Genomic DNA, 12,026 nt, shown 5'->3' on the forward strand with positions numbered 1-12,026 from the left:
CCGAGATATTCAAAAAAATCGTATTTGTGGTCCGATTTGGTCCATATTTGGAACAAATATTACATACAGTCCGGTAGAAGTGGCATCAAAATATTTTGGAGTTGGAGGAGGGACAAGCATACGTGACGCTAAAGTCTTGGAAGGATTATGTACTGAGGACATAGATTGTAACAAATTGTCCGGAAAGAAGCCTTGTAATAGTGATTAGTGCCTCATTATGAACTACTAAATAGAATGAGAAATAAAAGGCAATTAAATAAAGACTAAAAACTTGAAAATACAATAATTAAAAAAAAAAATTTAAGTTAAACGGTTTTATTGAAAACAATACTTACATGAAATAATAATAATACTAAAAGCTAGAAAATAATTAGGTCGTAGGTACTAGCAATCACACTCCTCGTCAATGATGATGTTATAAATATTACCAGGTAAAACCATTTACTCTTCTTGGCGGCCATGATGGAATTTTTGATTTTTAAAAAAATTTTAAAATCACTCTCTTAAACTTTGTGGAAATGCCAAACCAAAGAAAACACACAAAAAATTGTTGGTATGACATTTTTCACTTTTTTTAATGCCAAAAAAATAAAATGCTTATGAAATAAGTGAAAAAATATTTCGAAAAGTTTTGAAATCCGTTTTTATGTATATGGCAAAAAATTAGTTTCCAACATAGTGGATGCTCCAACAAGCCCTATTTTTGCAAGGGGACAAAAGAAAAGACCTTCTTAACATTTTCTAATTAAGAAGCGAATGTTGGAGACCACCGCTATTGATTTTTCATTCATCCTTCTTCACTTGGTTGATACGTATTTAACCCTTAAATATGCTGAAACATCACTTCATAAGAGATCAGCAGTCTCAAATGTTCATCGCGGTTGGAAGATAAATTCGTTAATTGGCGCTTAACCGTTTAGGAGATGCTGGTCGTTGCGTAACAAGTCACTCCAGCTAACCCTCTTTCGCGATAACTGACGCCAACAGGGGGCACCAAGAGATATCAAAGTCTTCCCCCACCTGCTTCTCCGAACTCAGTGGAGATCTTCCCATAACTTGCCGACGCCAGCAAAAGCGCTGTAGCTCTTCGCAGCTTAACTAAACAGCATCGTTCAGTTGGAGTATGATAGTTCGTGGAGGCTGAATTTACCGGCTGAACGGCCAAAAATGGTATCGATTGCCCCTCGGCCACACCTTGGCACCAAAAGGTCGTCCGCCTTAGCAGATAAAGGTTTGGCCCGTCATAAAACATGTATTTAGGTAGGTCGTAGAAAAATGAATACACTATACGTAGCCTTAAAATCGGATTGAAAGCTAGACCTTAATCTCCTCGGATATATGTCACACCAAATTGTTATTATTAGTGGTTTCCCCGCAAAACTTATACGGCTGTGCAAAATGACGTTGAGCAACACCATCAGCTCAATCAGAATTGGGAAGGACCTCTCCGAGCCGTTCGAAACTAAACGAGGTTTCAGACAGGGTGACCCCCTATCATGCGATTTCTTCAATTTGATGCTGGAGAAAATTATACTAGCTGCATAACTTAACCGCACTGGAACAATATACTATAAAAGCGTGCAATTGCTGGCATATGCTGATGACATTGATATCATCGGCCTAAACACCCGCGCTGTTAGTTCTGCTTACTCCAAGCTGGAAAAAGAAGCGGTAAAGATGGGTTTGATGGTGAATGAGGACAAAACGAAGTACCTGCTGTCATCGAGCAAAGAGTCAGCGCATATGCGCCTTGGCAACCACGCTACTGTTGGCAGCCATAATTTCGAAATAGTAAAAGACTACACTAGCAACAACATCAGCACTGAAATCCAGCGAAGAATCAATCTTGCCAATAAATCCTACTTTGGACTAGGTAGGCAATTGAAAAGTAAAGTCCTCTCTCGGCGAACGAAAATCATACTCTACAAGTCACTTATCGTGCCCGTCCTGCTATATGGGGCAGAAGCATGGACCATGACAACAGCAGATGAAGCGGCTTTGGGAGTGTTCGAGAGAAAAGTTCTTCGAAAGATGTATGGGCCTCTACGCGTTGGCGTTGGCGAGTACCGAAGAAGATTTAATGATGAGCTGTACGAGCTATACGCAGACATCAGCATAGTCCAGCGAATTAAAACGCAGCGGCTACGCTGGCTAGGCCATGTTATGCGAATGAAAGATGATGCTCCGGCCAATAAAGTGTTTCTATCGGAACCCGCCTATGGAAGCAGAGGTAGAGGGCGGCCCCCACTCCGTTGGAAGGACCAGATGGAAAACGATTTAAACTCCCTTGGTGTGACCAATTGGCGCCGGTTGGCGGAGCGAAGGAGCGACTGGCGCCTTGTTGGACGGCCATAACCGTTCAGACGGTTAAGCGCCAATTAAGTAAGTAAGTAAGTAAGTAAGTAAGTATGTATCTCTACGTACACCAATTTGTTGAAGAAAATTCCTCAGAAGAGGATCGTGGCCTGATGCTTCTTTTTGCGGGCAACCACAATACAATTCTGAATTGAAAATTCTGGAATGCGGTTGACCGTTGAGATTTCTTTCCCACCAAAAAAAAAAGTTATTTCCACCAATAAAAAATTCGGTTTTGGACAAAATATTGTAATATTAATGTTAGAACGCAAAAATACATGGTAGTTCTATACGATAGCATGACACTGGTAATACCCTTTCAAAAATACCGAGAGAGGTGTAAAAAGACTCGTATTGACCTCGACAACAATAATCCGAAGGCGGAAAATAAAAATTTTAGATCGTTCAAAAGATATTAACGAAAAACCGAAAAATGACCCCGGAGTGCTCCAAATCCGAGGGTGAAATCCATAGTATTTTTGCGCAGAACACCTTTCTGCATTGGCGGCCTTTGACCGCGCTTATAAAAAAAATACCTTGTTCACAATTTTTTTTGTGGGTACCACAAAATTATCAAAATTACAAAGCCAAAATGAAAATTTTTAGAATTTCTTTTGCAAATATCTCTTGACAGGCCCAAAATTTTTTACCTCGGCTTTCGGATTCGCGATCCTGCATCCAAAACGCGTCTTTTGATACCCCACTTGATATTTTTGGACGTGTCATGCTGTCGTATAGAATTACCAAAAAATTTTACAGTTTGTTATATTTCTGATATGAAAACAAAATCAAAATAAAAAAATTTAAATGGGAGAGCAGTGAGAATTTTAAAATTGTTTTAAACGTCATTTCGGCTCTCACCGGTTTTACCTTGTAATATTTATACCATGCTTCTACCCTAGACCGAAATATTGTTTATGAGCTTATATTTTCATTTGGGGCCTTTATTTCCTGCAGCACTCTAGATTGGGATGATATCAACTGTAATGTAATAGCAGTGACCTTTGCTGTTTGAAAGACATTGGAGTTCTCGGGGAACCCGAGATAGCTCTCAAGACCCAAAACTTACCAGCTTTCATTCATCCGTTAACAAATTATCTGATATAATTTAACAGTAATATGTTTTTTCAGTGCTTATAGTCATATATTACATTAAAGCTTGGTTTCAGGCGCTGCTACCAGGGTTTATCGAGTATTTGGTTACAATTTATTTCAAAGCGAAAGTGGATGTTGTTGAAGAACTTTGTGAAGGTCAACCAATAGCTGCGAACTGCACAGCTTCCTCTTTTAACAGTGCCAGTCTCAATAGCAGCCGTTTGGTTGCTAACATTTGTAAAGAGGCCTTTTAGGCTATGCATATCTAGGTCGCTATGTTAGGCTGTCTAAGCACTGAGATCTTGTAACTTCCATATTCTAAAGGGGGCACATTACGTAATGGCGAGGTGTAGAGGTCATATGACTGACTACAAAATCCACTTAAATCCAGCAACATAAGCGCAGGCTACCACTTGGATTCGCTTCATGTATAAAAGTAGTATAACTCAATCGAAGCGATTAAAAACTTTATTCAAATATTGCAGATGTTTGGTCTCAATTTTTTTCCCACAAATCTCGCAATAGTCACATTTGGTTTGAAAGCATCACATAGGCCAATAATTCACCGCATAAAGCAAGGTCACTAAGCTTAATGGCTCAATGGCTCAGTTGCAGCTGTAAAGCACCAAATAAAAAAGTAACGAAACTAAAATTTGGACAAATTCACATTTGCAACATTTAATCCACACAAAAGCACAGCTCTACCTTCTACAATCGTTAAGCTGATGCATAACCCAGGTGTTGCAAGCAAATCACACACGCACACACATACACACATAGACTTAAACACAAACATATTTATTGGCTGCTGAATAATATTTATTGCATACAAAATAGAAGGCAGAGAAAAAATACCAAATTTGCTGCAATGCATATAATATTTGTTTTTCTTTTTAAGCTTTTTTTTTAATTTATTTTTGGCAAAGTGCTGGTATTCATGTGCCGCTTTTGTTGCAGCTTTTAGTTTAGCCAACCTTTAAAAGTTCACATAATCGAATTCACGTTGCAGTCGCAATGTCAAACATAGCTTGCGCAACTCAACATCGTATTTCGCCCGGCACCGATCCACATTTACCTTATGCGGCAATGGCAATTTGAGGCGATAAATTGGTGTCGCCAAATCCACTTCATCTTCGGTAATTGTCAAATCCATTTTATCCGCTGGTGTCGTCTCATCGGGCAATAGTATCTCTAACAGTAAATCCTCACAACTGGCCGTGGCATTAGTACGATTGCCCATCTGTGACCAAAAGCAGGCAAAAGCAGAGATTAAGTAAAATCAACAAAGAAAAAAACAAAATAGAGAAAAAGAAATAAGAAAGGCTCAGTTCGGGTGTAACCGAACATTACATAATCAGCTGCCAAATTACAGCTTGCAAAACTTTTAAATTACCTTCTTTTTAAAGGCGGCAGGTGCCACGCTCATTGTTCAAAATTTTACTAATTTTCTATTCTGCGTCATAAGGTCAACCCACCTACCAAGTTCCATCGCTTTATCCTTCTTTGGTAATGAATTATCACTTTTTCGGTTTTTCGAAATTTTCGATATCGAAAAAGTAGGCGTGGTTATAGTCCGATTTCGTTCATTTTAAATAGCGATCTGAGATGAGTGCCCAGGAACTTATATACCAAATTGCATTCAACCGAAGGGAGATCGAAATTATTTTGAAACCCAAAACCAGAATCGAAAATAATTTCGAAAACCCGAACTTGAAAAATTTTAAAATCAGAAACGAAATAAAAAAAAACAGATTTTAAAACTTTTTTGAAATTTTGAACCGAATTAATTTTGAAAATTCAAAACAAGCTCCATTTGAATGAAGGAACTATAACTGAGCCGAGATAATTTTGAGAAGCGAAATCCCAAATAATTTTTATAACAAGACACAATTGAAACCATTTTCAAAACCAAACTAATTTTGAAAAATGAAGCCTCAATCGAAACCAAATCTATTTTTTCAAAGCGAAAACAAAACAATTTAGAAAAACAGACCCGAAATTGGTATAATTTTGAAAACTCGATAAAAACTTACTTTCAAATTCCAAAACGGAATAGCTTTGCAAACCAAACAAGAACTGCAAGTAAAATATCTTTAAACCCTCGAACCGGCCTAATTTGGATAATACGAAACGAACTAATTTCGAAGTAAGGAACCTGAACCGAACCGAAATAATTTTGAAAAAGGAAGACAGAACCAGTCCCAAATATTTTTGAGAGCAAACACAACCCAAACATCTTTCAAAACGGAACTTACTTTGAAGAACGAAAACTAGAGCCGAAACTTAAATAATTTCGAAGATGTGAACCGAAGTAAACTTGAAAATACGAAACCAAATAATTTTGAAAAACTTTACCAGAACCGAAGCCCAAATAGTTTTAAAACCAGACACAACATAATTTTTTTGCAAACCCGAAACAATTTTAAATAATGAAACGAAAATCGAAATAATTTTTAGTGTTTAAAAACGAAAACTAAATAATTGTTTCAAACAAATCCAGAACGAAGACCGAAATAACTTGAAGATGCTATACGGAATAAACCAAACAAAAACTGAAACTAAAATCATTTCAAAGACCGCAAAAAAGATTTAAAAAGCAAAACTTTTGAACAAAGCTGAGCCGAACCGAAATAAATTGGAAAATCGAAACCAGAACTGAAGACAGAATAATTTTCAGACAAAGCGGAACCGGGTCCGAACCGAAATAATTTTAAAAAACCAAACTAGAACTGAAAACGAAGTGTTCGTAAAAAACGAAAGCAACACCGCAACTGAAATCGTTTTGAAAAGAGAAAACTGGAGCAAATTGAAACAGTTTAAAAAAAACGAAGCCGAACTAGTTTTGAATAATGAAACCAAAAACAAAAACGAAGCAGTTTTGAACCGAGGTAATATTGAAGAACGAAACTGGAATAATTTTGAAGGAACCAGCAACGAAAACCTTTGCAAAATCCGACACCGAGATTATTTTGAAAAACGAAGGCAAAACTGAAATAATTAAAAAAAAAGATCGAATTAATCGAAGAAAAACCAATGTAAATTTTTAAAACGAAGCAAGAGCCAAAAAAAATTGTTTTGATACCCCGATCTGGACTAATTTTGTTATGAACTAATTTGAAGAAATAAACAAGGAGGGAACCGAAACCAAAAAGCCTTTGTAGAATAGAAATAAGAACGAAACCAGAACAGAAACTGAAATAATTTTGAAGACCGAAATGAAAACAGAAACCTAAACAATTTTGAAAACCGAAATCAGAATCGAAAACGTTTTAATTTTCAATACAAAGCGGAATCGGATCCAAATCGAATTAGCTTTAAAAAACCAAATCACAACCGAAAACGGAACATTCTTAAAAAGCGAAAGCAGGACCAAAACCGAAATCATTTGGAAAGCGAAACCCGTACAAAACCGAAACACTGTAAAAAATCGAAACGGAATAACGAAACCAAATACATAAATGAAATTGTTTTGAACCAAAGTAATTTTGAAAATTAAAGAACTAAAACTAAAATAGTTTTGCAAAAAAAAAAACCGAAATCGAAAAAAAATTGCAAAAACCGAACCCGATGGTATTTTCAAAAACAAAGCCAGAAGTGAACCCGAAATATTTTGTAAATTTTAATGACTATAGACTTTTTTACCGGTTTTTATTTCATTTTATTTTATTCCGAAAGCGATAAAATAAAAAATAAAAGTAAAGTCGAGTCAAAAACGAAATTATTTTAAAAAACGAAGCCATAGCCGAAACAATAACAAGTTTGATACGGCGAGCTGAACTTATTTCGTAACGCAATAATTTTAAGAAATAAACAGAAATGAACCCGGAGCGACTTTTCGGAGCCGAAACCAAAAAACTTTGTAGAAAGGAAACATTTTAAAGAACGAAACCATAATATAAACCGACATTATTTTGCAAAACGAAATCAGTACCAACATCGAAAGAGTTTTGAACCATAATTCAATCATAAGAGGTTTGCTGGACAGACACATTTTTTGACAATTGCAGGAATTTTGCTCCCAAATCGAATTGACATTCGTTAACTGTGTTGTTTCTTTGCGAAAAATATTAGTAGAAGAAATAGGAAGGAATCAGTTTACAAATAACCGATAAGTACTGAACTGCATAATTCCTTAGAACATTTTTTTAAATTTTATAGTGAATTTATTAACTATGCTTCGATCTATAAGGTATGGCTGAACATTGAACATACGTAATTTTATGAAAAGTGAGGACACCAAGAAATCGTGCACTTTCGTAAACCTATGAATATAAGAAACCTAAACCAATTCAAAATTCATCGTTCAACGTCAAAACCTCGACTATTAAATCGATTCACGTAAAAATGTCATTAGTAAATATTGGATATGCCATAACGATATGTACTCATTGGGTATGTTAACTTATTCAGGTAAAAGTCTACAACAGGAGTCTACTGCTAATAGGCGTCTAAAAATACCGAGAGAGGTGACCTCGCCAACAATAATCCGAAGGCGGAAAAGAAAAATTTGTATCTCTGTCCGGAGAAATTTGCAGTTGAAGTTGGCAATTTTCATGTGGTTGTTGTAATGCTTTTGTGCACTGGTAAAGATTTTGTGTATAAAGGGAATTTGCACGCATTTAATTTTGATCACACCTCATTGGTGGACCGGCCAGGGTAATTTTTTATGTCATTTTTCGGTTTTTCGTCAATATCTTTTGAAGGAGCTAAAATTTTTATTTCCGCCTTCGATTTATTGTTGTCGAGGTCAATACGCGTATTTTGACACTTCTCTGGATATTTTTGGGGGCGTATTAAAAGTCGACTTTCTGTTCTATTAATTCCGTATGTTCGGAACATTCGTCTCCATTTAAGAATTTGGGGAATCGGTTTATATTTGAAATATTATGTATATTCATACTTATTTGATATATTCGGACCTCGTGAGGTAGTATCAAATGAACGTATTCCGAATATTCTAAATTAACGGTTTATCCGGAACGCTTCCGTGAATACATAACGGAAAAGAGCTTTCCGAAAAAGGTGAATACTCCGTGTAGCAGGACCGCACAAAAGCTTAACTCTTCTGTCAAAGTCAAGGTAGGAATATAAAGGTCCAAGACAATAAGCCAGTTTCTTTTATTTTTGTTTTTGTCAGTTCATTGCGGTTGCTGAGTAGCGTATCACCCCATGTCGGCTGCCTGTTAAAAATCGTGCTATCTCAAAATGTTTTTCAAAAATTTCCCAATTCAGGATTTGTCACAAAACCGCCCTATATTAGAATTATATTGAAGAACGCTTCATCTCAGAATACTTTTCATTAACCCCATCTTATGACAAAATGATTGAACTTAAGCTCATATATGGAGTATTTGAAACAAATTTTGAGATAGTGCATTTTTGAATAAAATTGTAACGTACGACATTCGTCAAACAATTTCTGAAAGAATGACCAAACTATCATAACTTTATCAATTCACGAATTATTTAGTAGAAAATGAATTATTTCCACAAAAAATCTTTTGGCATTTACAAATTTATTATCACTACTAATATACTACCAAAGATACTTTTCTACTACAATTTTCACTGAAGGGCATTGAAATATTCCCCGTTTTCCGTACTTCGTAAAAGCAACCCGTCCAGATTTTTCAAGTTGGGAGTGTCAAAGATCTGTCTTCGTTGGAGAATAAACCTCTAGTAATTGAATCACGGTTTTGATCAAGCATCTTAATGGTTAAAAATTTTACTTAAAATTATTTTTTGAGTTTAATTTGTCGCCCAGGATATAACAGTTATTTTTCGATTTTTTTTAATTCGCTCGAGTTTTTTGTTCCGCTTGCAAAATGACAGTTATTGTTCGATTTTTTTTTTTTTAACTAAGATAAAAAAGCTTTGAGGAACGAAGCGAGAACCGAAGCCTACAACAAAAACTTTACAAAACGCAAACCGCACCAGAAAAGTCCATCAATATTGTTACCGAAAAAATTTACATGGCTATAATTTGTTACTCCCTCCTATTTGTCGCGTGTTAAAGCCTACCCTTTTACCTTGAATTCTAAGCACAGCTGAGTATAAAAATTGTGAAAAAGCTATATAGGATATGAAAATGCATTGGCAAAAAAAAAAAAAAACAAAACCTGAAAGCAATATAAAAAATACACTCTTCCCTCACCCTCGCAATTCAACATCTCACATGTCCACACATGCGGAACATATTATTGCTTGTTTTGTTTTTGCTGTACCTGCAAGTAAAGATCCTCTATGCCCACTGCTTGTCGATAGGTCAAACAATATTCGGGCTGTTTGCGCGTCTCTAAAATCTCAGCATCCTCACGCTCTTGTTGCGCTTGCCATTCCTCGATGCTTGCTGGCATTGGACGTTCAGGCGCTATTTCCACTTTTGCTTGTTTTTGTTTGTCGCCATGGCTCTCACTGCGCTGGCTGCCAATATTGGCGGGTGCTACAAAAAGTGCAATGTCATTCAAGAACTTTTTGTGGATTTTTAACGGTCTTTTAAGATTGTGTTGATTTTTTAAGAGATTTTTTTTGTAACACTTACTAAAATTGTTGCGTATGCTGTATCTGGCGGTTGGCTCATCATCATCGGTGTCGGAGTTGTCACGTTCCTCTGGAGGTGTTAGCAAATCACGTAACATACGTATGTGATCGGGATTTTCGAATAGTGCCATTTTTTTGCGAAAGTTCTTGAGGATTGCTTTTCTGTTTACTTTTTCTGTGAGTTTTTTTAATGAAATTTTGTTTTTATTTTTATTCTTTTTTGAAGAATTATCAAACAAGTCAAGTGTGACTGCTTTGCCTATTTTGTTGGTGAACCGTTTATGCACTCGCAAGTAAATTCATTTGTTTGGTCAGGTGGTTATCGATTAAACCGTAGCTGGGTGCGTTGCTATGGCAACATTTGTCAGCAAAGCACAATGAAGATTCAAAGGATAGGAAAGAAAAAAAAAGGAAAATAAAGGAAAGAAAAGGAAAAGAAAGGACAGGAATGGGGAAAGGAAAGTTTTGTTATACATGGGCGTGTTATCGACGAGGTATAAATATATCGATTTGATATGAATTTGCCATCGATAACAAATATTATATTATTTTCATCGATGAGTAATCAGTTTTGTATCGAAAATTTATCGCTATGTTCTCAAAAAGTGATCGATTTCTTACGAAAACGTTTTTTTTTTTGGTGTTCCTAATGGCAAATTTTCTACTTCCAATCGAAAAGTTATCGAATCGTAATGGATACATCATCGATTTGTAATTGTTAAGATATCGTTTTGTTCCCAAATGCCATCTCGAAGTTATCGATTTGTTATTGGAAAGTTAACGATTTATGATCGATAAGTTATCGGTTATATATAGAAGTGTTATCGATATTTTTTGAAAAGTTATAAAAGATTTGTTATAGAAAAGTTATCTATTTACTATCGGAATGTTACCAATCCGTTTGTTATCGAAAACCCATCAATTTATTATTAAAAAGGTTTTGGTTTGTTATCGAAATGTTATCGATTTCTTATCGGACGTTATGTTAAGCTTCTAGTATTTAACAAGAAGATGGAGGATTTAATAACATAGGTCCTGGTTTCTGATAGGATTTTTCAAATGGATCGTTGAGCAAATTTCTGTTACATTATGGTCTCATTCAGTTTATGTGAGGTTCTAACGGACCGGGCAGTTCAACCGAACCTTATCGGAAAATAGACGACACATCTGTAACGCGTCGAAAAGAAACCAGCCCTGTTGAACTCGCATTAGAGGATATTGATGATAATTTGTGAGTGATCACACGTATTGGATGGACGGAAGCACTGCTAAAACACCAAAAAAAAATGCGATGAGCCGGCGATGACAAGCCGAAAGCTTACCGATATCTCAACGATAACAGCTCGCTATCTATAATAAGCCGATAACTAGCCCTTTAAACGGCAAGGCAAGAATCTATATATATATATGAATCAAATTCTGTGTGTCTGTGTGTTACCTATGGAAACGTTATTCCCACACTTCGATCATCACCAAATTTTAGCTATAGGTTCCTTCGATCAACGGGAAGGTTTTAGGCTAAAACTAATTTGGATTTATAAAAGGGGCATGGCACCTCTCATACAAATGAAACATTTGGTACGGCATAACTCTGAAGGTATACATGCCAAAACACTGAAATTCAGTGAGTTATATGAGGTCAATCCCTAACACCACCAAGAAAATGTGGAATTGGGAAAAAGGGGGCGTGGCTACTCCCATACAAATGGAATATATCATACTGCGTATCTCTGGATATAGTAATGGTAGGATAATTAAAATTGGTAAGGAGCTATATGACGTTAAGTCCTAACACCTCCAGTGAAATTTGGCATTGGGAAAAAAAGGGGCGTGGCATCTTCCCTACAAATGGGATTTTTCAGAACTATGGCTGCCGTAAGAAGTTAGGTTACTTTAACACCTAAAGTTTGACTGCATTGTTGAGTTTGGTTGTTATTCCTTTTGGACGTTTAGTAATCTGCCGCGGTTAAAAAATTTGTCTACCTACATCTTCTATAAAAATCAAATTCTGTGTGTGTTTTCCCCATGGAAACGTA

At 36.0% G+C, this 12,026-nt stretch overlaps 2 protein-coding genes across 12 annotated transcripts in view; both read right to left on the reverse strand.

The window, feature by feature from the left end:
• LOC137233618 (venom dipeptidyl peptidase 4-like) overlaps positions 1–12,026 on the reverse strand; it is a 411,237-nt gene that overhangs the window by 277,839 nt on the left and 121,372 nt on the right. The gene's annotated exons all lie outside the window — the stretch shown is intronic.
• Dnaaf6 (Dynein axonemal assembly factor 6) lies at positions 4,288–10,241 on the reverse strand. Its single transcript, XM_067756796.1, has 3 exons — positions 9,992–10,241; positions 9,675–9,892; positions 4,288–4,690 (listed from the first exon to the last, which is right to left on the reverse strand). Exons 1-3 carry the CDS (start codon positions 10,119–10,121, stop codon positions 4,427–4,429), a joined length of 612 nt encoding a protein of 203 aa, XP_067612897.1. The 5' UTR covers positions 10,122–10,241; the 3' UTR covers positions 4,288–4,426.

This window comes from Eurosta solidaginis, chromosome 5 (assembly GCF_040869045.1).
Source record: "Eurosta solidaginis isolate ZX-2024a chromosome 5, ASM4086904v1, whole genome shotgun sequence".
Classification (NCBI taxonomy): domain Eukaryota; kingdom Metazoa; phylum Arthropoda; class Insecta; order Diptera; family Tephritidae; genus Eurosta; species Eurosta solidaginis.